The sequence below is a fragment of the Salvelinus sp. IW2-2015 genome, linkage group LG30, assembly GCF_002910315.2.
Source record: "Salvelinus sp. IW2-2015 linkage group LG30, ASM291031v2, whole genome shotgun sequence".
Classification (NCBI taxonomy): Eukaryota; Metazoa; Chordata; class Actinopteri; order Salmoniformes; family Salmonidae; genus Salvelinus; species Salvelinus sp. IW2-2015.
This window is the reverse complement of record NC_036869.1, coordinates 1,023,400-1,051,259: the sequence shown is the minus strand read 5'-3', so window position 1 is coordinate 1,051,259 and position 27,860 is coordinate 1,023,400. Positions and strand designations below refer to the sequence as shown.

General features: G+C 41.6%; 2 protein-coding genes and 1 long non-coding RNA gene across 4 annotated transcripts; 1 reads left to right on the top strand and 2 right to left on the bottom strand.

Moving 5' to 3' along the window:
• LOC111955019 (transformer-2 protein homolog alpha) lies at positions 1–6,111 on the bottom strand. Its single transcript, XM_023975052.2, has 9 exons — positions 5,965–6,111; positions 4,342–4,469; positions 4,078–4,222; positions 3,510–3,569; positions 3,098–3,286; positions 2,036–2,151; positions 1,262–1,447; positions 723–793; positions 1–603 (listed from the first exon to the last, which is right to left on the bottom strand). The coding sequence occupies exons 1-9, from the start codon at positions 5,998–6,000 to the stop codon at positions 593–595; spliced, it is 942 nt and encodes a 313-aa protein (XP_023830820.1). The 5' UTR covers positions 6,001–6,111; the 3' UTR covers positions 1–592.
• Positions 6,112–8,704: 2,593 nt separating this feature from the next.
• Positions 8,705–20,905, bottom strand: LOC111955159 (coiled-coil domain-containing protein 126). The gene is made up of 3 exons (XM_023975271.2): positions 20,485–20,905; positions 10,611–11,211; positions 8,705–10,417 (listed from the first exon to the last, which is right to left on the bottom strand). The coding sequence occupies exons 2-3, from the start codon at positions 10,834–10,836 to the stop codon at positions 10,170–10,172; spliced, it is 474 nt and encodes a 157-aa protein (XP_023831039.1). The 5' UTR covers positions 10,837–11,211; positions 20,485–20,905; the 3' UTR covers positions 8,705–10,169.
• On the top strand, positions 20,839–24,260 carry LOC111955160 (uncharacterized). 2 transcript variants are annotated; one of them, XR_002876075.2, is made up of 4 exons: positions 20,839–22,293; positions 22,947–23,137; positions 23,384–23,422; positions 23,865–24,260. It is a non-coding gene; the product is annotated as an uncharacterized lncRNA (long non-coding RNA). The 2 variants fall into 2 exon arrangements; XR_011474433.1 differs by having other exon boundaries at positions 22,947–23,422.
• The last annotated feature ends 3,600 nt before the right edge of the window (positions 24,261–27,860 follow it).

The window sequence follows — 27,860 nt, the reverse complement described above, 5'->3', positions numbered from 1 at the left end:
TTAGGGATTCAGTTTTTTAATTTCCATAAAAACAAAATAACATCAAAATAAACATCTCTGGAGGATATCCCAATAACATCCGAAACTAAAAGAGGTCACTTAATAACAAAGACCCTCCTCAAACCAGTGATACTTGATCAATTTCACATTTACTGCCAAAACCAATGAGCCCGTTTGAATACGTTGAATATTAAACATTCTTCTTTCCTTCCTTGAGGTAACCACTGATCTGACAAGGCTGGATTGGTGAAAGCAATCCAGCCCTGAAAGCAACAACACTTCAATTTATCCAGTAACTTATAGATCAGTGACAAGCTGAAGAGAAGGGAGTGTTTTAAAAGATACTCAAACGGGCACAATGAGTTTCATTACTCCCCTCTGGGTCTTCAGCACAGACACTACATGGTGGCATCAAAGTAAAGAAATAACGACATCTACAGCACGTAAACAAGACTTCTTACAAACTGACTTTCTTGCAGAGGCGCTTCGTCTGTTGATATACACTTTAGTTAGCTTGACAACGCTCYCGACCCGCTCTGTTCCAATGTGCTTAACGGAGAAAGAAAAAAAACCTGACCTTGATGAAAGTTTGTTAGTATCGTCCTGTAAAGAGACAAGGATCCACGTTAGTGTGATAGGCTTCATGTAATTGTGAGTCCCTCAGACATCAAACTGAGTATAGTTAAGAGTTGAACAATGGCTTTTGAGGTGCGTGTACTTACGTGGGCTGTATGAGCGAGACCTGGAGCGGGACCTGTATCTACTGTAGTAGGGTGAGGGAGAGCGCCTGCGACTGAAGGACGGAGAACAGATTTATACAAGTGTGAGGAACAACTCACAATACCCCAACAGGACACGTAACCCCATTCATCCCCTCATTTAACCTGAAGAACACCAACAGTGTTAACAAGTTAAATATGTTCATTTTTATTCCAAATACAGTACCAGTCAAAAGTTGACACCTACTCATTCCAGGGTTTTTATTTTTACTATGCCAAGAGTGCAAATCTGTCAAAGGCAGGCTACTTTGAAGAATCAAAAACATATTTTGATCCATTTAACCCGTTTGGTTACTACATGATTCCATGTGTTATTTCATAGTTTTGATGTCTTCACTATTATTCTACAATGTAGAAATCAGTAAAAATAAAAACCTTGAATGAGTAKGTGTCCAAAACGTTTGACTGGTACTRTATATTCATAGCTAACCGAGGTGAATGTGAATCTATTGAAAGAAGTCAACATCTGGAGTATCACTCACCTGTACTTGTCGTACTCGTCATATCTGTCGTATCCCCGGTCTCCCCGATCGTATCCACGGTCATATCCACGGTCGTATCCGCCACCGCGTCGATCGTCGTATCTGTCGTACGAGTCCCGTCCCCTCCTCCCTCCTCCACCACCACCGCTGCCGCCATTGTTTCGCTCCCCCCCACCACCACCATTTCTGAGGAAAGGGACAACAAGAGTTAAGATTTCCTCAAACACAACACTGGCTGCGTCCAAATGGCACCAGATTCCCTATACAGGGGGTGGGGTGCCACTTCAGACACAGCTCATAACTCCCAATAAACTAAGTCATCCCCCAGTAGCACCACTTCACACCAGGACAATAAACTAAGTCATCCCCCAGTAACACCACTTCACACCAGGACAATAAACTAAGTCATCCCCCAGTAGCACCACTTCACACCAGGACAATAAACTAAGTCATCCCCCAGTAGCACCACGTCACACCAGGAAAATAAACGAAGTCATCCCCCAGTAGCACCACTTCACATCAGGACAATAAACTAAGTCATCCTATCCCCCAGTAGCACCACTTCACACCAGGAAAATAAACGAAGTCATCCCCCAGTAGCACCACTTCACATCAGGACAATAAACTAAGTCATCCTATCCCCCAGTATCACCACTTCACACTAGGCCATCCAAAAACAGCAATACACACAGGAGATAAATACAGTTACAGCAAGACAGGTGGAAATCTGCATAAAACCACACAATGAGCAGAGATTCACCATCCTATACTTACTGTGTGGGTCGGCCCATGTAGATGCCAGGCGTAGGGGTGTGGGCCCTCTTGGTGATAGAGAAGTCCACTCTAATACGTCTCCCATCCAGCTCCATACCGTTGGCCCGCTCCATTGCCTAGGGAAACAAAGAGGTACAAAAACACAGCAGTTTAAAAATTCATCACTGAAAATGTGTACAAAATGTTCTACGTGTACAGGGAAAAGATCGAGGTAAAAAATAAAGAGAATAGGTTTCATGTGTGTTCATACTGAGCACAGCTTGAGCCATCCCATTGGTCCAACGCTGAACCAAAGAGGGTTCAGTATGAAGATATGTAGAAGCTGCTTCTCCAATAGAAGCAGTGTAGGCCATGTCAAGGCGACAGTGGCTAGCTACGCKCATGTGTTGAAACAAGTCATCAGGGCAAACGGTTGTGCCGACATTGGCTCAAACCTAGGTTGTGCCTTTAGATGGTGAAAATGAACAACTAAGGAATCATTTCACTTCTCAACCCCCATTCTGCTTCGCAAGCATTCCCGGAAGTCTCGCGATGTTGGGCCCCTGGGATTAGACTGAACCTTCATTACAGTGATGAGTTCCCCGTGTCACTTGTACCACTTCATGTCAGTGGCAAGACTGACACCTGGTGGTGCTTATGAGTAATCACACAACCACGACTCACAATATAAAAACGAAACTATAGTGTACAGACTAGTCAGTGTACAATATCAATGGTTCCAGGTGAATTAAGAACCGAGGAATAAGGCCATTGATCRCACCAAAAGCAAAGTTACCATCGGTTCTTAGGTGTACCACAACATGATCAACAGCATTACTTCTTATAACAACAAAATTCATTTTAAATAGGACCCATCATGTGCTTCCTAATCCATGGCTCTTTCTCAATTAATCTTTTCTTGATTTCTGGCATTCTCACCTTCTCAAAACCCATTGGATAAGTTCTGAGGGGAAGGGCCTCAGACATTCTCCAACACAGTTGAGAAGGCAAGGAGCGAGAACGCAATAGTCGAGGAAAAACTAATTTGAGAAAGAGGCCCAGACTGCTCTGTTTGTCCCATACCTCCTTGGAATCGGCGATCCTCTCGAAGTAGACGAAGGCGAAGCCACGGGAGCGCCCTGTGCGCTGGTCATAGACCACATTAACCCCAGCCAAAGGGCCGTACCGGCCAAATACCTCCCTCAGGTCCTTCTCCGTGGTGTACAAGCTCAGTCCAAACACCCCCAGACACTGGTTGGGGTCAGGGTTCGCCTGGAGGTCAAAGGGATCAGAGTTCACAGCAGCTGATATGAACATTACCAGCCACTAGGTGTAGCATACAATCTCTGCCCTCACACTCTTCATCTCAGTCACACACACACGAGAGGCATAAATGTGACTATACTGCCAAACCACAGGCATTGCGTGCTGTGGCCCACTGCGTTAAAACACTATGTAGAATGCAGAAGGCATCACGGTAAGAAGATGTACATACCCTGGCATCCTCACCACCTCCTGCTCCCTGACTGAATGTCTCTTTTCTGAAGTCTTGGCTCTATTGACAAAGAGGGAGGGTTAATAAAAGGGGTTATTAAATACGCCACATTCTGTTTCCTGTAACAAACAATACAGGAGGGGTCAGGACAGGAGCAGCATAGGAATACTAACTGGTAAATGAACGTGCTACCTATACATCAAACGGTCAAACATTCCTATCATAAACTACGTACACACACCTTAATCAAATCCCATAAAGCAGCTGCAAGCCATTAAACACATCTGACAATTGTATTTTCTATACAACACAGCGGTCCCTCTACCACAGGGTTTCTCAACCGTCTTCTTGGTAACCAGCAGATGTTTAACATATCTGTTGTATCCCTAAACTGGCCCACCTGGTTTGACTAGTTAACTTATTCAACAAGCCCTTGACTAGTGTGCACACTAAGGTSTGCCAGTTTAGGGCTACAACAAATATCTGAAACGTCAGGTGGTTACAGAGGAGAAGGTTGGGAAGTACTTCTCTACCCCCATCAGCAGCCAGACCCTGACCTGTCACTCACCCTGCTGCTGGGGCGGCGGCGGTTAGGCGATGCACTCTGGCTCTTCTTCTTCCGGTATTCCGGGCTGTAGGAGCGGGACTTCTTCCGGTTGGAGGGGGAGCGAGAGCGGCTGTACCGGCGGTTAGAGTGCCTACGAGAGTGAGACCTAGAGAAAGAATTTAGTGTCAAGTTATGCAAAAGCACAATTTGACATTACCCTTCACAAAGAGAATGGAATCAATGAGATAGGAAGTGGGGGTTCCAATAACAGGAAGACAGACTCACCTGGACTTAGAGCGGGACCGAGACTCTGAGTGTTTGGCGACCCGGGATGGGCTCGGGGAGCCGGATCTGCTCTCCGACTTGACCCGAACAGGACTGCCACGGTCCGATTTGGATGGGGAGCGAGAGTCCTAATGTTACAGTAACCGCGTGTTAAAAAGGCCCCCTCTTACTTACACACACAGGAACAGACAAGCAACTGTTCAAAGTCAGACATACACAACTAGAGCACATACACTGTGGAGGAAAAGGTTAGCGCTCCACCACGTCTATTACAAGTGATAGAGAAAGGAAGAAAAAAAAGTCCTTCAATTGGAATAATAATTTGCTAGAACCCTGTCATAATGTTAACAAATGCCATGTCTCGTTTCTTCTACCTGGGTCAAACTAAAGTCATCATGCATGTTTTATCTATAGAAAGGGAGCATAGTAGTGTAAAGACACTTGGAACATATACTGTACATTTACTTAACCTAGGGATACATTCATTCTTCCAGTTTCTTTATATACTCTACTTCCTTCTCTCAGGAATTCTACTGTTCTTCGTCGTTCTTCTTTTTTCAGTTTTCATTTTCTGATTCCGGGTTCTCTCTTCCCCAAATAGAAACAATTTTCACCTTTAGTCATACATACTGCAAGCGCTTCTATATCTGAACACCAATCTTCCAGTTTCATTGATTTTTCCCCTTCCCACATCTATGTTCTGCTCTGTAACTGTTTTTCATAAGGCTTCGTTTATTCTTGGATATTTTCTTCCACATTCTTGGATAAAACTCTTCAAATCCTTCACGATCATTAACCTTAATGAAAAAAGAACATTTAATAAAATTAAAGATCATGAATTTATAGAAAAATAAGATCTTTCGTTAAATAATAATGTATACAGTATTTGTAGCAGGACAAGTACTTGACTTGCAGAAATGTTGTATTACCCTGCATCTCAGAAGGGTTCAGTGATGATGACTACAACTTTTCAAGAGAGGTACACTGCAATACATCGTTTTTTTCTTTTTTGCAATACATAGTTGTAGCACACCGAGTAAATTAACATTGTGAGGTAACAGTTGTGTCTCACCACTAGCTACCTCTAACTTATTTAGCTACACCACAGGAAGCTCCGATTGCAACTTACTATTGCGACAAAGGCTTCCACCAAACTTACCTGGGAGCTAGCTAGAACCTAGCAACAGCTAACGTTAGTTAGCGTATCTGTGTAACGTGTATAACGTTGCATTTACGATACCGGTAGCGTCATGTCCGATAACGTCGTTAGCCACTTAGCTAGGGAAGTTAGCTTGCTAGCTATTGTATTGTTCAGCTGGAAACAAATAGCGAAAGGTAACGTTAGCTAGGTAGCTAATCTGTTTAATTTTGAAGAATAATGTTGAGTTCATCTCGTTATCCCAGCAATCTTACAATTGTGTGAGTTACATTTTAAGTTGTAATCTACCTACTTTTTATTTTAAATTACCAACGCAACTCGCAAATTAGCTAGCAAGCCACAGCGTTAACTTACTAACGAATAAACTGATAACAACCGTAACTAGCTAACGTTAGCTAGCTATGTCAGCAAAAGAGAGKAACGATAAGACATTATTTTGGTTTCCGTTGCACGTTAATACTTACTCGTCCATCAAAGTGTCCATCCTCTAAGTCACTCATTTTGTAATTAGAATAGCTAACGATATAGCTCGCTACGTTTTCAGACAAAATAATAGCGTCCTCCTTTGTGCTTCTCTTTCTCGCGGTGTAACAAGATGGCGGACTGCAGTTTGTTTATAACCTGAAGACTGTGCCTACGTCATCGTGATTTCTGCCACGCCTTTTTGATACTGATGGCAGTTTCATAGTAGTTCATCCAAATGCAAGTGAAGATCTTGTAGGCCTWTGAATGACAATCAATTGAGAATCTTGACTAGCCAAGTTATCGTTAATCATTGTGTACTAACTCCTCGTGTTATTATTTTTCTATTATTTCTATTTTTTTCCCTCAGCATTGTTGGTAAGTAAGCATTGCACTGTTAGTCTAAACCGGTTGTTTATGAAGCAAAATCAAATCAAATTGTATTAGTCACATGCGCCGACTACAACTGGTGTAGACCTTACAGTGAAATGCTTACTTATGAGCACCTAACTAACAAAACATTTTTTTTTTAAGTACATTTTTTTTTAAAGCATGTGACAAATACAATTTGATTTGAGATCAAATTGTATTGGTATTACGTATTGGTATATGGTATTACAAGTGTTCCATTGCTGTATGACCCAGATGGTCATCAAATGTGTACCATAGTAAGCCATTGCAACTCTACCCATTTGACCATTGATGGATATTTGTCTCACAGTTTTGTATACAAAACCCAAGAAATAGGAACAGGAAAATAGTACACAATGCAAACAWCAGTCAGATAAGACACATTTCAGATAAGTATTTTACTAAGCATTTCATATCACTTTATTTGATTCTCAGGGTCTAATGAATACGTGAAATAATTAAAAGGGGTCAAATTATCACATGGATTGACTGAACAAGGTTGCAACCAGTTGGGAATCTCATCCCTATAGTGTGCTCTTGTGAATGACTGTGTTAGCCCATTAGCTAAATGGGCTAACACAGTCTTGAGACATGTAGGAGACCCGGTTCGAACCCAGTCATTCACAAGAGCAAGATTAAATAGGGAGTGGAATAGCTATCCTTAGAAGTGCTATTCAACTATACTGTTATGGGGTCAATTTACATTTTTGTCACACTCCCAACATAGAGAGGAACAGAAGGCACGACCATGTTCCAGAGAGTATTCACTTTCAGGAATTGGACATAATAGCTTATAGCCCAAACGGCAGAGCCAAATTCATATTAAGAAATGTAATTCAACATGCCACATTGGCTTCAGAAAACACCCAAAACATGTTTAACAGAGTCAAATCAAATTTGTCACATGCGCCAAATACAACAGATGTATTACCGTGAAATGCTTACTTACAAGCCCTTAATCAACAATGCAGTTCAAGAAATAGAGTTAAGAAAATATAAACTAAATAAACAAAAGTAAAAAATACAATAAAAAGTAACACAAAATTACATAACAATAATGAGTCAATGTGCGGGTGTACAGGTTAGTCGAGGTAATTTGTACACGCAGGTTGCAGCAGTATAAAAACAAAGGGGGTTCAATGTAAATAGTCCAGGTGGCCATTTGATTAATTGTTCAGCAGTCTTGTAGCTTGAGGGTAGAAGCTGTAAAGAAACCTTTTAGACCTAGACTTGGTGCTCCGGTACGGCTTGCCGTGCGGTAGCTGAGAGAACAGTCTATGACTTGGGTGACTGGAGCCTTTGACAATTTTTTGGGCCTTCCTCTGACACGCCTAGTATATAGGTCCTGGATGTCAGGAAGCTCGGCCCCATTAATGTATTGGGCCGTACGCACTAGCCTGTGTAGCTCCTTATGTTCGGATGCCGAGCAGTTGCCATACTAGGCGGTGAAGCAACTGGTCAGGATGCTCTCGATAGTGCAGCTGTAGAACTTTTTGAGGATCCATACCACATCTTTTCAGTCTCCTGAAGGTGAAAAGGTGTTTTTGTGCCCTCTTCACGACTGCCTTGGTGTGTTTGGACCATGATAGTTTGTTGGTGATGTGGACACCAAGGAACTCGAAACTCTCGACCCGCTCCACTAAAGCCCTGCCTTTTCGGCCCTCCTTTTCCTGTAGTCCACAATAATCTCATTGTTTTGCTTGTTTGATTATATTTGTTTTCTTCTACCATTCCTTGCTTGCAAAGTACTAGGATGTCGTCTCTGGTTTTGAATCTGAATTGAGGGAACTGAATCTGAGAAGTTGAATATGAAACTTTGGTCAACTGGAAATTATAGTTTGTAAACTTGATAGACAATGAATGCAATATTTACCATATTGATACTGAAACTGAATATATAAATACTGAATTTGAATTCAATTGAATGAATGCAATATTCATTCAATTAACTTTCAAATCATGAAATACGAGTTAAATTTATGAATTCAATTATTCAATTTGTCCATTACAAATTCAAAAAGATTGGCTTCAAATTCAATATCTAAATGTAAATAAAAAAATATTGATTTCAAATCGTTTTTGTTGGCACTGAAATCGCTCCAAACAGAAGTCCATGTGTCGTTGCGATTCTTGATGGCCAGATAGCTCGCAACAATGACAATTAACTACCATGTGGGGAACCGTAAGTGACTAGTTTCAGCTAGTTTTATCTTGTTCTTGATACCATGTCTTGTTTTGAGGTGTTTTCACTGATGTCACGTCTATGCTAATATGGCTCAAATTCGCTAGCTAGCTAACCAACAACTGTTACTATGCATTTGAGAGACAAGAGCTCATTGTTCAACTTTATTTATGCATTTAATAAACATTGTAAACTATTGTGCACATGCCAGTTTTGTTAAAACTACAAAACCATCTATTACAAATATAATTTGAGATCTCATGTATCCTCCTGGGTTCCAGTCGGTTTCTGCTTTGGCCAACTTGCCATTGTCTTGTCAAACAAGGGTGCTGTGTGAAGTTGCCCCTGAATGCTGATCTTGGGTTTTGCTTAAACCAATCCAATGCTTTTAAATCCATGACAGGGAGTGTTCAAATGCACGCTTCTGAAACAGTGGAGAGTCTAGTTGCAGCCCATGTTTTTGTRTTAAAGGGGTAAGTAAGCGTGTGCCATAGAAAGGCACTCCCATAAGTAAAAAACAAAGATTGGGCTAGCCCACTATCTTTTAGGGCTTCCCCAAACAGTCACTGTGTAATGTGATCTCAGACTAAAGGAACTGATATGTGTAAGCAATAGGCAAGCAACTCCCTCAGAGGGCTACATTGAGACAAAAGCATGTTGTACATTGATTGGGATAGGAGTTTACTGGTCAGGTCAGAAAACCCCCTGGTCCTAACCATTCAGATCTGCAAAGGGAAATCGACAAAGATTAACAGTCTGGGTAGTGACAAAGAGGAGAGTTGGAATTGGGCAATAGCAATCACTTGGTCATTATCCGCTTATTGAGTTACATTCGACATGTTATACACATACTCTAAAATCAAGCTTTCAAGGAGAGTGCAAATAACATTCTTTGGATCATCACTTTATCCTTTTAAAGTCTACGGTACAACGGCTAAATTATTATTATTTAACTGTTTTATTTGATTTCTCACACACACACCAGGAACTGCTGCAAACTACAAAATATTTCCCAAACTACCATGAGAACATTTTTTAGTTCAGCATTCTGATATGGATGGGATTAGAAGCAGTATTGCAAATTCGCAGGCAGTATGTCCGAGTTAAGTCATATCCGGGTGGGAGTGTCATTCACATTCAGCATCATCAGCTTCCTTGAAGACACTACAGAGTATATACGTTTGTCTATTTCCTCTACTATTGTTGATGCTATGTTGTTGCCCACAGACATCGTCAAAGACATCGGCAGTTTGTAGACCCATCCATGATGAAACCATTAAAAAAGGGAAGCTAAAATTCAAGCCTAAGAGAGTCCATGACTAAAACTATTAAAAAAGGTGCTAAAATGTCTTCGTAAAAAGAATTGAAATCAGCCATATAGTTATTGGAAATGAACAGGCAGTCAGTCCTTTCTCAGGGTTAGGTTTAAATGATTTGGAATATATATATCTATATCTTTCCTTGCTCCCTTGAGATAATCACTGATCTGTAAATTAATAGACAAGTGAAATGAGAGTTACCACCCTACCAACCTTATTAGATCAGTGACCATCTTAGGAAGAAAGGATGCACTTGTAAAGTATTTGAACAGGGCCTCAATCGCTACCCAACCTACTATACCCCTGGCCGAGGTCTGTTGGGTGTGTGTGGAGGGATGCGAGCGGTTTCCAGGCGGTGGTTGCCTGGCGTGTCCTGCTTGGTGGCTTTATGTAAGGCAACWGGAGCTGAGGCCAGGGCACCCACTGCAAGATGGGAGGAGTTAGTCACTGAAGTGTTGGCCACCAGCTCAATCTTCCCCTCCAGCTTGACCAGGCGCGTCAGGATGTCGTCCAACAACACCGCTATGGTCCTCTTCAGATCAGCTGTGTGTGTGTGTGTGCGCGCGTACGTGAGAGAGAAAGAGAGAATAAAAATATTAAACAATGTTAGGTTCAAGTAGAATGTTGTAAGTAGTTTTGTTTAAGTAGTAGATGAGTGTTTCCTCATTTCCAGCCCCACAACAAAATACTAAATGGTGGCTTCTGGACTTTTCTCTAGCTCTAAAGCAACCCTTACCGTAACCAGCCATGGAGGTGCCCTGCGGTCCTCCCGGTGCGTTCTGGTTCTCCTCGGTGAGCACCTTGACATAGCGCCGGCTCAGCTCCAGGATCTGTTGATGCAGCTCGCCACTGCTCTGGTGGTGTGGCTGTTGCCCGGTGTAGAGCAGAAACATGAACCCCCACGCCAGCCCCATGATGATCAGCAGCACGCTCAGCTTCTGGGACATGTTCCTCCCCAGCATGGTACTGGGGCTGGATGTGGGGCTGGGCCAGGGGAGAGGGGTAGGGGTCTGGGGGATAGAGGGTGGGACTGGAAGAACAGGGTTGGGAGAGGGGCTTGGGGCTGGTACTGGGTCTGGAGATGGCTGGTGTTAGGAAAGAAAGGAGAGGGATCTGGAGGCAAAGGGTTAAGCGTTTGGGGCTAGTAGTGTGTGGAGCTCGGGCTAGTCAAAATAATGACACAGGGCTAAGGGGTTAGGACWGGGGGATATAGGGCTGGGTTTGGAGGAGTAGAACACTATACAAACCTAGCAGCCAACCATGGGGCCCAAACCTGGCAGTCAACCATGGGGCCCAAACACATACATAGCTGCCTGAGTCATTCAGAGAGGGAGGATCTGAAAGAGAGAGACAGAAACAGGTGAGTCATCCGTGTCATGTTTCAATCTGTGGAGAATCTGTGACACCAAGACACACTCAATCAGAAATCTGGCCCGGGTTCAGAAGGGCACATCAATGTTGTGGAACGTACTTCAGAAAGAAGGCACTGTGTAGAACAGACGTCTTTGACAGGGAGGTAGCCTAGTGGTTTTAAGAGCGTTGGGCCAGTAACCAAAAGGTAGCTGTTTGAATCCCCGAGCCAACTGGGTGAAAAATCTGTCCAGAAAGGCACTTAACCCTAATTGCCCCTGTAAGTCTCTCTGGATAAGAGCGTCTACTAAATGACTAAAATGTAAGTAATCATGAGTATGGAAGAAACAACTCTGTTAATGGCATTTTTATCTGTATTGCACCACTCATGAGGCTGTTTAGAAATAAATGAATGTAGTAGAACTTAACTGATGCTCTGTTGTGCTGACTTGGAATTCATGACAGCCGCTCTATACATTATATTTAGCCTACATTCTAAATGTTTCTCCCTATTGCATAAACCCCTGGCCTAGATCTATGGATTATGAACATACAAGTATTAGACACCATTTTAAAAGATAAACTTCTCATTAATCCAACCACAGTGTCCGATTTCAAAAAGGCTTTCGGCGAAAGCACAACATATCATTATGTTAGGTCAGCAACTAGTCACAGAAAGCATACAGACATATTCCAACCAAAGAGAGGAGTCACAAAAAGCAGAAATAGAGATAAAATGAATCACTAACCTTTGATATTCTTCATCAGATGACACTCCCGGGACAACATGTTACACAATACATGTATGTTTTGTTTGATCAAGTTCATATTTATATCCAAAAACCTCCGTTTACATTTGGCTTTGCCTCCAAAACATCCCGTGAATTTGCACAGAGCCACATCAATTTCCAGAAATACTCATAATAAAATTTGATAAAAGATACAAGTGTTATTCACAGTTTTTTGATGCTAGTGGTTCTATTAATTTGGGATCTATCGCATCCCACAACTGTCCCAGACTATGTTTGGAATATTTATTTCTCGCACAGAATAGGCTGACCTTTGTACTATGGGGGATAGTAGATTGACATAGGCTAGTGTTCTTGCTGTTCTTCAATATGMACCTCGGAATTGGATAAGGACTRCGTCCCCAATGTGTACGTCTTCACTTATAGCCTGTGAGAAAGACCCGAYCACGTGATGGAGAGCGCAGCACTCAAGAAGAAGTGCAAAACGGCCAATGGCCGCAAAAGGCATGGATTTGTTATAGTGCATTAAGGCCACACGAAGGGGATGCCGCCGTGAAATTCTAGGCATTATCATGTGCTTGTCAAATTGTGAATGAGTGACTGTGCAAAAAACAAAGCAGAGTTCATGTCTTTCAAGCAACTTTTTTCAAATCATCGCATCATTCCAATGTATTAAACATCTAAACATATAGCCCAACATTTGTAGAATAACTAAAGTTACATTAATAACTCTAAATGAAACATWWAGGAATAATTATTTATTTGTTAACCTCTCAAAACAGAATAGCCGCATGTGCGCACTCCATTAAATCGTTTGGAGAAAAGATCCTTTCTATTTTATATTCTTCATACTATAATATAAAATAATGCCACTGAATTCTCAGCAAGTCTTGTCTGCTAAATTAACTAGTGTAGCCCACGGCCATATGGCATAGCCAGACCTGGGCCTAACATAAGGATAACTCAGAGTATGCTATTCTGTTCTTCTGAAATAGACAACATTTTCTTCATATCATGCTTCTTTAGATCTGTCTAAAATAAATGATGTATTTATTGTGAMGGTGTAGGCCATATTACATGGATTTATTAGACTTTTTAAAATGTAGATGTGAGGAAACCAGGAGATGCTAAATGTGTTTATGTTAATTAACGGTCAATTACCATGAGACCGACAGTTATTTGCTTGACAATCACCGACTGACAAAATTTTGTGACCGCCACAGCCCTAGTCATGTGTTCCCCGAAACATGACCCGTCAAACCGCGCTTAACACCCGCTCACTTAACCCGGACGCCAGGCGCACCAATGTGTCGGAGGAAACCCAGTTYAACTGACGACAGAGGTCAGCCTGCAGGCGCCTGGTCTGCCACAAGGAGTCGCTAGAGCGTGATGAGCCAAGTAAAGCCCCCCTGGCCAAACCCTCCCCAAACCTGGACAACACTGTGCCAAATGTGTGCCGCCCTATAGCACTCCCAGTCATGGTATGTAATGACACAGCCTGGGATTGAATCCCAGTCTGTAGTGATGCCGCAACACTGCCATGCAGTGCCTTCGACCGCTGCGCCACTCGGGAAGCCCAGTAGGCCTATTTTCTAATACAGACAGTGATATATATAGGTTACTTTCATTTTCTAAATCAAGACTGAATAATACATGCAGGTAAAACTGAAATAAAATAATCATATTTCACTTTTCACAGCAGTTCTGTCAATGCTTTAATTATTTCTCTGCTGTCTCATGAGTGTGGGAGTGGCACATCCTATTGAGGGAGTAGATAAGGGACGAGGGACACTGAACTGAGGGGAATAAATTATGAAAACAACAACAAGAGAAGATCAGGTTCAGTGTACTGTCTCACACACATGCCCTTCCTGTGACCTCTATGGTTCCGGCCACACTGATACAGACAGTAGAGCAGGCAAAACAACTTGGGGGGGGGGTGATGACAAGCTACTGATAAGCTCTTTCAGAGGCCTCACAGAGTGGCCATAGGAACAGGAGCGGCCTAACTAGCAGATTGTAACGGGCGAATGTGATGCTCCATTAGCCATTAAAGGATATGCACTGTTTGGCTTAGCACAAAGAATTTTAACCAAAACTTGGCCGAAATTATCTTTGTTCTTGATTCGGCCAATCATGTTGTTGTCATCTTCTGTCAATGTCCAGTGATTTGAATTTTTAAAAATGCTCCATTACTAAATAAATAAACGTTTGTCCTCATGAAGTAATCCAAAAATGTGTCGCCAACATCTTGTCTATTTGGAATCTCCTCTCATTGATCAAGACAGGTGAGAATGTATCATGACATGCGACACTTTGGGGTGATCCACCGGTCTAAATCAATAGAGAAGATTTGAAATAGCGGTGGTATAAACGGTTGGGATTACTTCATGGAGCAAAACATTTATTTTAATACAGAGACTTTTCTAAATTCACACGAACACAATGCAACTGGACACAGGACATTTTAGAAGATACGCGTTTGGCCGAATCGAGAACGAAGATCGTATCGGCAAGTCAAGGATGGACGAAAATTCTCTGTGCTAAGCCAAACAGTACCTATCCAAAGGAGCATCTCATCAGCCCGTTACAAATCTGCTAGCTAGGAACGGCTTAGCCTCTGATCATGACTCTTAGTTCCATTACACATAAGAGTCACCGGACAAAGGTATCTTCCGTAGGGGCGAGTTTTGTTAAGCGCCGCGGCGCTCTGTCTGAACATGAATACGCATCGCTTGCGAAACGGATTTGGAAACATAAGGACCTTACCTTTCATATCTGCAATATATAATTTTCATAAAATAAAAGGTTGATACATACCTTATATGGTTAGGCTTCCCACACTGCCATTTTTCCATGTTACTGCGCTTGTTTACGGAAAACAGACGGATGACAGATTGATATACCTGTGCTAATTAGAAATTTGCGCCTCCGAACATCTGTGTGTAAACGGAAGACAGACGCCACAAACATGTTGTCACTGAAAATTACCGTTGGCAGCAACTGTTTTAAAACAGTTTGTATTTTGCATTTGTGAAATTATTTTAATGTGATATGAAAGTACAGGGATTCATGTTTCTAGAACCGCACAGCAATTGAGAATCCTCAATTACCTGAATGACAATACACCGACCCTGAAACAGTAGAGCTGCTCACCATGGCTATCTTTCTAGACCCAAGGTTCAAGACCACCTACATGACCACTGAGAAGCTGGTGAAGGCGAGAGCTGCCTCCGAGACAGAAGACCTCCTKGTAGGGAACACAGCCATGGGAGACTTCTCTCTTGAAGAGGACAAGAGTGAGAAAGAAGCTGCCACTGTTCCACAATCAGTAAATAAGTCCAAGAAGAGCCTTGGGGCCTTTTTTAAGAAAACCAGTAGTGCACCTGCCTTAAGAACACAGAGACAGGTCATTGAGCAAGAGCTGGACAGCTACACTCTGATGATGGCAGCAGACAGTGAGGCTGATCCATTGGAGTGGTGGCGAGTCCACACATCCAACTTCCCACAAGTGAGTTGTCAGACAGAAATAACTATGCATCCCTGCCACAAGTTGGCCCTCAGAGAGCATTTAGCACTGGGGGCAATGTGTTCACATGCCACAGGGCAACTTTGAAGCCAGAAACTGTCAATAGGCTGGTGTTCCTGACACGGCACTGAATTGCAGTGAATTGTTACATGGTGAACTGAGAAACATACAGACTGTCTGGTTAGTTATGCTTGAAGAAGTTAGTTTGAAAAGGTTTACAACTTGAATTCATAATGATCAGTGTTATGCTGAAAAAAGACTGCACTTATATTTAGCCTGAAAAAGTGAAAAAAGTTTTCATTTTCTTTGCATCCTGAGTATTTTAAATATTTTTGTATTTCATTTTACTCCATGTACCTTTGTTTATGTTTCATGTTTGCACAGTTTTACCACAGAAGTAAAAAAAAAAGTGCAATGCCCACTTTCTGTTTCTATCAGGTTAAAAGCAATATTTTGTCATTCATTAAAATTTGAAGGGCTCATAAAATGTTTTTTTTTTAATTGTACGGTATAGCGAGATATGTCATTATCGTCCGGAAATATCGTGATATGATTTTTTGTTAATATTGTCCACAACTAAAACAAACCCATAGGCTATCCTACATTGTTCTTTACAAAAGCACAATATCAACTCCGGACAGCAAGTCTGTTCCACTTATGTTAGTGTTCATACAAAAAGAGGGCATGTGCGGGTAAAGGATGCGATAAGATATGCTGTCCACTTCACCTAACCACATATGCTGCTGCTAGTCACAATTACCTCGTTCGTACTCCTGCATATCGACTCAATGCTTGTACTCCCTATATATAGCCATGTTATTTTTATTCGTTATTTACCGTGTCACTATTTATATTTTTAGTTCATCTTTAACTCACCACAGTAAATGTGTTTTTACTTTTGATATTCGGAGTTCGCTCGTCAATTCGCTCAATTTTACATTAATATTTCCTGATATTTCAACAGCTCACTGTCTATGAGTTACAAATGAACAAACAAGTGTATTGGGTTCCTCGACCTCTCTTATCAAAGGTACAGCTTTTTTATTTATTTATTTTTATTTATAATTCCTCACCTGTGATTTAAATGTAAAAAATATTTCCCCTAGTACAGCTGTGGTTATTAATTAATGTACAGATCTAATTTTCAATAGCTGCCAATCCAAATGACATATACATCTAAAATAACTTAGTTGGTCACTGACTTCCCTCCTCCATAGTACACCCATTAGAATTGCCCTTTTTCATTTCACAGATTTTACATTATTTCCTGTAATAGGTCTAATTTGCAATAGTTCACTGTCGATATGAGCAACAAATCTACAGACAAGTGCGGTGGGTTCCTTGACCTCTCTTAAAAAGGTAAAAACATAGTTGGTTTAAAACTTCTTATGGCTGCATCCCACTACCGGGATCGATATGACAGCAGCCAGTGAAAGTGCAGGGCGCCAAATTCAAACAACAGAAATCTCATAATTAAAATTCCTCAAACATACATGTGTCTTATATCATTTTAACGGTAATCTTGTTGTTAATCCCACCAAAGTGTCCGATTTCAAATATGCTTTTCAGCGAAAGCACTACAAACGATTATGTTAGGTCACCACCAAACCACAATAAGCACAGCCATTTTTCCAGCGAAAGATAGCTTTCACAAAAAGCAGAAATAGAGATCAAATTAATCACTAACCTTTGATTATCTTCATCAGATGACACTCATAGGACTTCATGTTACACAATACATGCACGTTTTGTTTGATAAAGTTCATATTTATAACAAAAAATCKGAGTTTACATTGGCGCGTTACATTCACTAGTTCCAAAAACATCACGTGATTTTGCATAGCCACATCGTTTCAACAGAAATACTAATCATAAATGTAGATGATAATACAAGTTATACACATGGAATTATAGATATACCTCTCCTTAATGCAACCGCTGTGTCCGATTTCAAAAAAACTTTACGGAAAAAGCAAATCATGCAATAATCTGAGACGGAGCTCAGAACAACAGCCAAATTAGCCGCCATGTTGGGATCAACAGAAACCAGAAAATACATGATAAATGTTTCCTTACCTTTGATGAACTTCATCAGAATGCAGTCCTAGGAATCCCAGGTCCACAATAAATGCTTGATTTGTTCGATAATGTCCGTTATTTATGTCCAATTAGCTACTTTGGTTAGCGCTTTGAATAACGTTCCAACCGAAGAATTAGATTGACTTCAGAAGAGCGGTGGAACAGAGGTCCTCCCCATGTGAAGGCGCATGTTCAATGCGTGGTCACCTCATGGCAGTGATTACWAATTCCTGTCTCCTTCGGCCCCCCTTCACATTAGAGTCATCAGACAAAGTTCTATTGACTGTTGACATCTAGTGGAAGCCGTAGGAAGTGAAAACTCATCAATATCTCACTGTAATTTCAATGAGAGCTTGGTTGAAAATCTGCCACCTCAGAAACAATTCAAACAGGAAGTGGAACTTCTCAGGTTTTTGCCTGCCATATGAGTTCTGTTATACTCACAGACATAATTCAAACAGTTTTAGAAACTTCAGAGTGTTTTCTATCCAATACGAATAATAATATGCATATATTAGCAACTAGGATTGAGGAGCAGGCAGTTTACTATGGGCACCTCTGTGCACCTTTCATCCAAGCTACTCAATACTGCCCCTGCAGCCATAAGAAGTTAAGATCTCTAGATAATTTAATTGAGACAAAAATGTAGTTTCTGTAAACAGCAGGTTTGGCTGATTGCACTTTTAAGACGGTCCCTTAGCCACCAGTGTGTAATATTCAACCATTGAAACTAGCATATTCACTTTGAAAATGAAGTAAAACAACATTTTGGCTGTACCTTGCTCTCTACCGTCATCTGATTCTAGATTTATCACCCTAATCATCCTTGGACCTTCCGTCAAAGAGGTATCGATGAGCAAACTCTAAATATCAAACCAATATCCAAACTGAAAACAAATTTACTGTGGTCTTTAACCCTGCATTGTTGTAAAAGGAACAGTAAGTAAGCATTTCACTGTTTGTCTACAAAGCATGTGACAAATACAATTTGATCTGTCTGTCAAGCATTGTTATCAGAGCTGCCAACTCTCACTCATTGGCCGTGAGACACGCATTTGACCCTCTTCTCATGCATTGAAAAGTACTGCTTTTATTTTTCTAATGTGTCCATTTGTATAGTGTGTTAACATTTCAACTGTGCTCCAAATAATTTTTGAAATCGGAGCATCTGCGAATGCAATTTAACACCACGAGTGGAACCTCTATCATTGTCCTGTCTTGCCATAGCACTATGAACCGTGGAACATGAAGCATATGATTGGTCTAGTTATGTAAGGGATCAATGGGATTGGATGTGCGTTTTAAAGAAACACCCCTCAAGATTAGAGTGGAGCTAAATGGAGAGAGAACGTTCTCCGCTGAGTTGATAAAACTGTAAAAAGAACAGCACGGTAGAGCTGTTTTATGTACAATGTTGTCAACTAAATTAGGTTTCTGTTACTCCCATCCCTTTTGCAGAATGCTGTCTTTTGATAGCATGTACTAAAGTCCACAATTGCATTAGTCCCCTCGTTTGGTGATTGCCATTTAGACTGTGACAATGAAAAAGCAGCAGACAGACCTACAGTCTGTTTTAGCAGGGAAGTTTGGTAGGGTGACCTGATTTGGAACTATGAAAATCAAACACATTGTGAACCCAAAAGTGTAAGTTTGATTCTAGAGGGGGGACAATAACTAGAAACATTTTTTGATTAGGGCATAGGGGCAGATTTGTCATTTTCAAGCGCTTTTATTAACAATTTACTTTATTTAGTCTGATCAGTGGAACAATTCTCATTCTTAACAGTGGGCTACAATAACATGGGCAATTAGTGTGCTTGTCAGCAATAACACTGTTATTACCTACACTTACAGTATTTTATTATTCCACTTCCTCCCAATTTAGCCAGTGTAATCACATCACTGAAATCTGATATGCCAACTTGTCTTTGAAAATGAATTATATGAGGCTATGTATTTTTGCAGCCATTCACAGGCAGTTTTGAATAAGTCCTACAAATAAGCATTGGATATTAAATGCCACAGGCCTCAAATATAATTAGACATTTTAATAGTGTGCACATGCTAGGTAGAGATGGTAGGTGGACTCAACTCATAAACACATCATACTTGGTCTATGTAGAGTCAGATGATGGCAAGGATCTTCAACTAGTAGGCATAAACCACCTGAATATTGATATTCATTTGATTTTTCTTTAAGGATGGGTGATTTTGACAAATTAATTGTGATAACAAGAACATTTTCAAACATCCAGCACTAGAAACAAATATCAGAGTTGGCCAACCCCCCTGGAGAGCAAGCAGGATTTTCTTCCAGACCTATTTTAAAGAGAGAGTTCACAAAATATGTGTCCTTACCTTGAAGGCAGTTTATGGACAAGGAGACTGCAATCTATTAGTTGGTTTCCCACTGCCATCATCCATTAATATTAGTATTTCCCAGAGGTGTGGACTCGAGTCACAAATTTGATGACTGACTTGATATAAAATAACTTGACTTGGCGCCTCAAGACTCAACTTTGAGCCCAAAGACATAGCTACCTAACTTGCATGTTAACTAATAACTCATACTTTATAACCGTTTGACAAAGGCATACATTTCAGCTTGATATTAGTAGAGATAGCTATATTGTTAGCTTAACCGTTAGACAGGCAGTTTTCTTGATATCTAGCTWAAGATAACTAGCTTCCAGTGCTCAGACTGAGTTCGTTAGCTGCTAGCCTAGCTTGTTGATAGCGTGCATGAAGTAAATATGGCTCGCGCTAGCTAGTCTTGACATAGTTAATCGAACAGGATAGCTGCCCCAGTGTCAAATCAGACATCCACAAAGTTGTCTCACACCTCAAACAGTATTTAATTGCCTTTTATCAAACCCTTATAAAACAAATGAATATTATATTACCTGGATTTGTTCGTTTGAGTCACTGTGCTGTTCAAAACGTCAGTCTGCAATCCCATTCCAAAACCGAGAACAGATGAGTGCACAGAGCAGATACCGAAATGCCACTATCAAGATTATGCGTTTGCTAGCACGGGTTCTAACAATTCAATAATCTTCACAAGCAATGTAACTGAAACAAATAGCCAGTTCGGAAGTAAAACTTGCATTGTATAATTGTTTGCATGTCTAGGATTTCTTTTTTATTCGTTCGCGAGTTCAGCCGGTTTCTCCTCGTGTTGTGTTCTGCGTCATCACGATTCACTGTTTGCCGTAGGGATTTGTGGGAAATGTATTGCTCATAAACATGCATGCAAGTGTGTGGTCAATGAGTCCAGTGTGCTCATTCATCCTTATCATCACAGCGCTAAATTGAGAAGAAAAAAAAACATYAAACAAGTTCAAATTCAAAACAGTGTAAGCGTTTTGGAAAGGAATTATTAGATGGCTTATTTGACCGACTGGTAGATAAGGTACCTGCGCCTACAATCCTAAATCAATGGCGGGGAGAAAGGAAATAGGGGGAAGGTGCAGAGACCGTTGGTAGAGACCGTTCCCATTGCTTAGCAACGTGGACGCCATGTGCTGAACCGTATGTGAGCACAGGACTTCAATCGAGGAGCAGAGGGATTTTACAACAAAATTTAGCTAAAACAGTATCTAAAAACTTGAGTGATGGAGATGATGTCTTGACAAGACTCCATCGAAGGCAGTGGAGGACTATCTGGAGTACAGAATGTTTTGACAAATACAATTTATTCTAGGATTATATTCATCCTGGATTACTGCTGGAATTTCCCTCTGAGTCACCTCACTGACTTTGTAAGCCTATTTGCTTTGTTATGTTTGCCTTCAGTTCAGACAACTTAGACAACTTACATCCCTTGTATGTAAAATTTCACCAAGTCCATTTTGTTGGGAGTCAGTGTATTTTACAGCCTTCCTCCCTCCATTCCTTGTTTCCTTCCCTTTATCAGCAGATCAATCTAATTGGACTACATAGGTGAATAATTATGAAGTTGAGATCATGAGCTTTGGAGAGTGAATCACAGGAGGTTGGTGTCACCTTAATTGGGGAGAACGGGCTCATGGTAATGACTGGAGCTGAATCAGTGGAATAGAATACTGATGCCAAAGTACTATCCTATAAGGTGGACTATTAGACATTCACACCAGAGGAGGCTGCTGAGGGAAGAACGGCTCATAAATGGCCATTCGCATGAGCCACTCTCCCCTCAGCAGCCTCCTGTGGTGTGAATGTCTAATAGTCTACCATATTTTTACTTTTACCTTTATTTAACTAGGCAAGTCAGTTAAGAACAAATTCTTATTTTCAATGACGGCCTAGGAACAGTGGGTTAATAACTGCCTTGTTCAGGGGCAGAACGACAGATTTTTATCTTGTCAGCTCGGGTATTCAATCTTGCAACCTTTCGGTTACCAGTCCAACGCTCTAACCACTAGGCTACCTATTGGATATATTGGATACTCCTTTTGTATCAGTATTTTATTTGAGGAGGAAAGGCATACTTTGCAGAATCTGGGTACTCAATGATCAGAACTAGTAATTATACCCCAGTGCTGTGGCAGCTGTTGTTGTGTTTTAGGATTGTGGGTGAAGATGATGGCGGCAGACTATATTCTCCCCCAGAGGAACAGAGGAACAGTGTTTCCCCAGCGACTACACAGCAGGCTGTATGTGAGCTTCAGAAAGCCAGGGAGAATAGACTGTAAACTCATCGGCCCAGAGACACCTTGCTTCTGCACACACAGGTACACTTTAACAACATCATCCATCTCTAATACAACACTGTGATTAGTTCATTAAGAATTGTGCAGCCTCGGAAATGTAATAGCGCTATGGTCTCTACAAATTTGTAAGTCGCTCTGGATAAGAGCGTCTGCTAAATGACTTAAATGTAAATGTAAATGTACAAAGAGGTCTGAATCTTTATGGCTGAGGAGGAAGTATGGTTGCTCAGGAATTGCATGGTCAGTGGTTCAAGCATCACTCCAGCTATCCCTCTTAATCGCTGCACTTGGGTTGAACCCCTCCAGGTACAAACCGCATCAGACATACTTTGAGGAGGTTCCTTTTGGAAAGACCGATAGCGCTACCATGCTGGGTTTGAGGGTGACAGTGCTCCGCCTACCAGTACGCTCACCTGAACAGGTCGCAGCATGTACGCTGCAGCTGCAAGTTGCACAGTGAGACCACAGAACAAATGTGTGGGAAATGCGAGTCTCTGTTGTCCCTCGCTGAGGCACTGAGGCATTGTTATAATACTCCTTCTATTCACCCAGCCTTCCAATTTGCTGTGTTAAAAGTAGTTGCTGAGTGTTGTATAGGATCAGGGTGAGGCTACATAGACCTACCTACCATAGACCTACCCCTATCTCTTTGTCCTCTCCTCTCCTGTCCTCAGGCACTTCCTGCTCTGGGTTCCGGAGCCCCTACACCTGTGGGTGTGGCCATCTTAGCTCCGCCCACCAGACACTGGTGAAGACTAGGGTGGAACGGGAGGCCCGGGTCGGCAATGAGTTTGTATACGCAGCCATGGGGTATAATGGGGTTCAGCTCCCTGGCTGACAGGTACACTGGATGACAGCGGGGCAGGTGAGACCTCCAGGCAGCATCACTAACTCACTGACAAGAGACAGGCACACGATGAATTACAGCATAGACATCTCAGTCTATCTAGGAGTCTAATCTCAGCCTTAGATACAGTATATGAGATGTCTAATTGTTACTCTTGACTAACTATGTGTGTGTGTGCGTGTGTGTCTGTGTGCGTGTGTGTCTGTATGCGTGTGTGCCCCACTTCTTTCTGTCCTGTTGTCTCAACATCCCGGAGCCTTCCAGGAGCATGTGTATGAGAAAGCCTGTGGACCTACAGTACAGGTCAGAACCCAACCTAGCTATAGGAGACTTTGGGGGACATCATTACGACTGTTTCCTTTGAAATGTCGAGCCTCAGAAGCACAGACTTCTTATGTACGAGATCTGGAAGGATGGCCAAGCCAGACTCTGAAATCTATAGATCAGTGTTTCCCAACCCTCTCCTCGGGCATCCCCCAGACATTTCAAATTTTTGTTTTACGCCTAAACTGGCACACCTCATTCAATTAGTCAAAGGCTTGATGATTAGTTGACTAATTGAATCAGGTATGCCAGTTTAGGGGTAAAACATTTTTTTTTATGTCCGAGGGGGCCCGAGGAGAGGGTTGGGAAACCCTGTTATAGATCATATATACCCAAAAGAGATCTTAAACAGAGATTAAATTAGTCTCATTATAGATGTATTCCGTTCATTTAATGGTGCATGTTTCCCTCTGATGTGTAGCTGAGAGCTCTGTGACCAGGGCTCTCTCTGACGTGAGGACCAGAGAGGAGGAACACATGGCCTACTTCGAGAGACGCTACCAGGAGAGGGAGAGGAGTGCAATTCTCTAATGAAACACTGGAGTGCAGCAGAGAACTGTAGAACGCAGCTGTAAAGATGGAAAAGAAGTGTAGACCAGAGTAGAGATAAAAGGAAGCAGAGAGAATGAGAGAATGCCAAGAGTGTGCAAAGCTGTCATCAAAGCAAAAGAGTGGCTATTTTGAAGAATCTCAAATATGAAATATATTTTGATTTGTTTAACACTTTTTTGGTTACTACATGATTCCATATGTGTTATCTCATAGTTTTGATGTCTTCACTATTATTCTACAATGTAAAAAAAATAGTAAAAATAAAGAAAAACCCTTGAATGAGTAGGTGTGTCCACATTTTTGACTGGTACTGTATGTAGTTGAATTTAGAGTGAGCAGTGCAAAACAGCAAATAACGGAACAATTAATTGACAATCTATTAACTACAGATGCCACTTTTTGTTGTACAACAGATATCTTGTGATGCTGAATTACTCAGGTCTTGTTACCCAGACAAATAGTATATACTACTTATTTTTAAACGTGGCACTCAAATAAGCACATGACATGTAAATGAATGACTGAAAAATTGAATGTGATACTCATCCGGTTTCTGTATCCAGTGGCGATTTTATCAAGCAAATCTTGGTGGGGCAAACTAAAACATTTTTTTTAGATGCATGTCAGCAAAGCCACTACACAACACTAAACAGTACATTCATTTCACTATAACGGTGACAAACGGTGCCCACAAACTGTTAAGGCCTACATAAAGCTGTCCCAACAGCAGAATCCCAACAGCAGTCCCAACACCTTACCACTGCTACATCTGGCTATCAGTGGAGCCTTGTCTGGCAGCAAAACAGTTAATTCAGCCTAATTTTCTGCCTTTAAAAAAAAACACAGCTGATATGTCTAAATTCTTTAAACAAATGTGGTTTCTACTGACAATTGAGATGTACAAACTATGGCATAAGGGAACAAGCGGACAAGAGGCAATCCGTAATTTAGATTAAGCCTTTAATGAGCGAGCTAGGACGGACATAGTCAATACAACTATTTGTTCAGCACATTTGAAATGTACAGCGACAGAATTCAGAACATGGGCTGTTTTTACAGTATTCTCACTGTACACCAAGTCAGAACCGTATGATAAATAAAGGGGGCATATAAGCAGGCAATGAAAGCTCTTACAATATTTGATGATTACATTTCTCTAAAACAGGCTATAGACTACATGTGCACCACCAAGTGAGAACAGGTGAAATTAAGAGGTGAAAAAGGGACCAAATTGTTATGGTGAGGTACATGGGCCACTAACAGCATACTACACAACATTGGAAACATTGGAAAATACTCAGACCCCTTTACTTTTTCCGCATTTTGTTATGTTACAGCCTGATTATGAAACATATTAAAACATATCCCATAGGGCGGCGCACAATTGGCCCAGCGTTGTCCGTATTTGGCAGGTGTAGGCCGTCATTGTAAATAAGAATTTGTTCTTAACTGACTTGCCTAGTTAAATAAATAAAACAAATTTAAAAAACAACACCTGTATTTGGGGAGTTTCTCCCATTCTTCTCTGCAGATCCTTTCAAGCTTTGTCAGGTTGGATGGGGAGCGTTTCTGCACAGCTATTTTCAGKTCTATCCGGAGATGTTCGATGGGGTTCAAGTCCGGGCTCTGGCTGGGACACTCAGGGACATTCAGAGACTTGTCCCGAAGCCACTCCTGCGTTGTCTTGGCTGTGTGCTTAGGGTCGTTGTTCTGTTGGAAGGTGAACCTTTGCCTCAGTCTGAGGTCATGACGGCTCTGGAGCAGGTTTTCATCAAGGATCTCTCTGTACATTGCTCTGTTCATCTTTCCCTTGATSCTGGCTAGTCTCCCAGTCCCTGCTGCTGAAAAACATCCCCACAGCATGATGCTGCCACCACCAGGCTTCACCGTAGGGATGGTGCCAGGTTTCATCCAGATGTGAAGCTTGGCATTCAGGCCAAAGATTTGAATCTTGGTTTCATCAGACCAGACAATCTTGTTTCTCATGGTCTGAGAGTCTTTGGGTGACTTTTGGGAAACTCCAAGCGGGATGTCATGTGCCTTTTACTGAGGAGTGGCTTCCGTCTGGCCACTCTACCATAAAGGCCTGATTGGTGGTCCTGCAGAGATCGTTTTCCTTCTGGAAGGTTTCTAATATCCATAGAGGAACTCTGGAGCTYTGTCAGAGTGACCATCGGGTTCTTGGTCTCTTCCCTGACCAAGGCCCTTCTCCCCCGATTGCTCAGGTTGGCCAGGCGGCCAGATCTAGAAAGAGGCTTGGTGGTTCCAAGCTTCTTCCGTTTAAGAATGATGGAGGCCACTGTGTTCTTGGGGTCCTTCAATGCTACAGAWTTTTTTTGGTACCCTTCCCCAGATCTGTGCCTCAACACAATCYTGTCTCTGAGCTCTACGGACAATTCCTTCGACCTAATGGCTTGATTTTTGCTCTGACATGCATTGTCAACTGTGGGACCTTATATAGACAGGTGTGTGTCTTTTCAAATCATGTCCAATCAATTGAATTTACCATAGGTGGACTCGAATCAAGTTGTAGAAACATCTCAAGGATGATCAATGGAAACATCATGTATCTGAGCTCAATTTCGAGTCTCGTAGCAAAGGGTCTGAATACTTATGTAAATAATGTATTTCAGTTTTTTTGTAAAATTAATAAAATTTGCAAAAATGTCTAAAAACCTGTTTTCTCTTTGTCATTACGGGATATTGTGTGTAGATTGCTGAGGACATTTTTTTTATTGAATCCATTTTAGAATAAGGCTGTAACTTAAGAAAATGTGGAAAAAGTAAAGGTGTCTGAATACTTTCCGAAGGCACTGTACTGTACACTTAGTATTACTTTCTTAGCTACAGTATACATATCTCCCTGGCATATTACATAATTTATGCAGCAGCATACAATACATTTTTGGACTCATCTTGTTGTGCTGTGCTCACTTGAACAGGAAGGTGGCGCGGCGGTCCTTCGTGAGCAAATTTTTCATCAAAGTCTGGCATTCTCTGGATTTTTGGTGCTTTCAAGACAACTGGGAACTTGGAATAAAACAAGGTCGATTCATTATGACGTTAGTGATTTTCTGGTCAGAGCTCTAGAAAGAGGCCGAGTTCCCGACTTGCAATTCTGAGTTTGATGACCGTTCAAAACTTATTTTCCCAGTCAGAGCTAGTTTTTTTCCAGAGTTCATGCTGGATTGACAGCATGGCCAATGTTGAATGTTTATCCTTTTAAGCTTGGAAAAGAGACCCTTAACCCAGACTTCGAACCACAAACCCACTCAACCGAATAGCAGTTTAGTGATTGCTTTGCAATGCTTGCAGTTAGCCACTAATTCCTTCCAAACCACTCATTGTTGAATTTGCGATTTCCAACTTGTTTTGTAATGTTTATGTCCAATGGCCGAGAAGAACCGATACGTTTTATAGGTAATTTCTCAAATTATTTCACCTCATATGATCATACCGACCTCTGCCTGACCTGACCCTGAGCCCGCCTGTCTGCACCTGGGTCATACCTGAAACGTGATAATACGAACTGGCCATGACTGACCCAGCAGACTTGGACCAGCTCTGCTACGCCATCTCCTCCAAAGGAGCCACCATTGGTAGGCATGAGGAGTTGCTTCGYGGTCTGAAAAAAGGGTTTCAGGCTGGGCCCGAACATCAATGTGTCCAAGCATTGGACAAATTGCGGGAGCAATTCCATGGGTTGTCTACTAGACAGTCTACCACGACGCGTACGCGGACTTAACCCCCAGAGTTGTCTGTATTGCAGTACTGCCGGTCATTGTGTGTCTACCTGTCTCTTCAAGAGACCTAGCTCATTTGTAGGAATGAGTACTCTGGTGGGTCCAGAGGGAGGACAATTTTG

Bases quoted from the DNA above. Each gene is read 5' to 3' on its own strand.
- LOC111955019 (XM_023975052.2), bottom strand. From the start codon at position 6,000: ATGAGTGACTTAGAGGATGGACACTTTGATGGACGA. The intron at 4,470-5,964 runs GTAAGTATTAAC...CTGTAACATTAG, and splicing joins ATGGACACTTTGATGGACGA to GACTCTCGCTCCCCATCCAA. The intron at 2,152-3,097 runs GTATGGGACAAA...TTGTTTCCCTAG, and splicing joins GGATCGCCGATTCCAAGGAG to GCAATGGAGCGGGCCAACGG.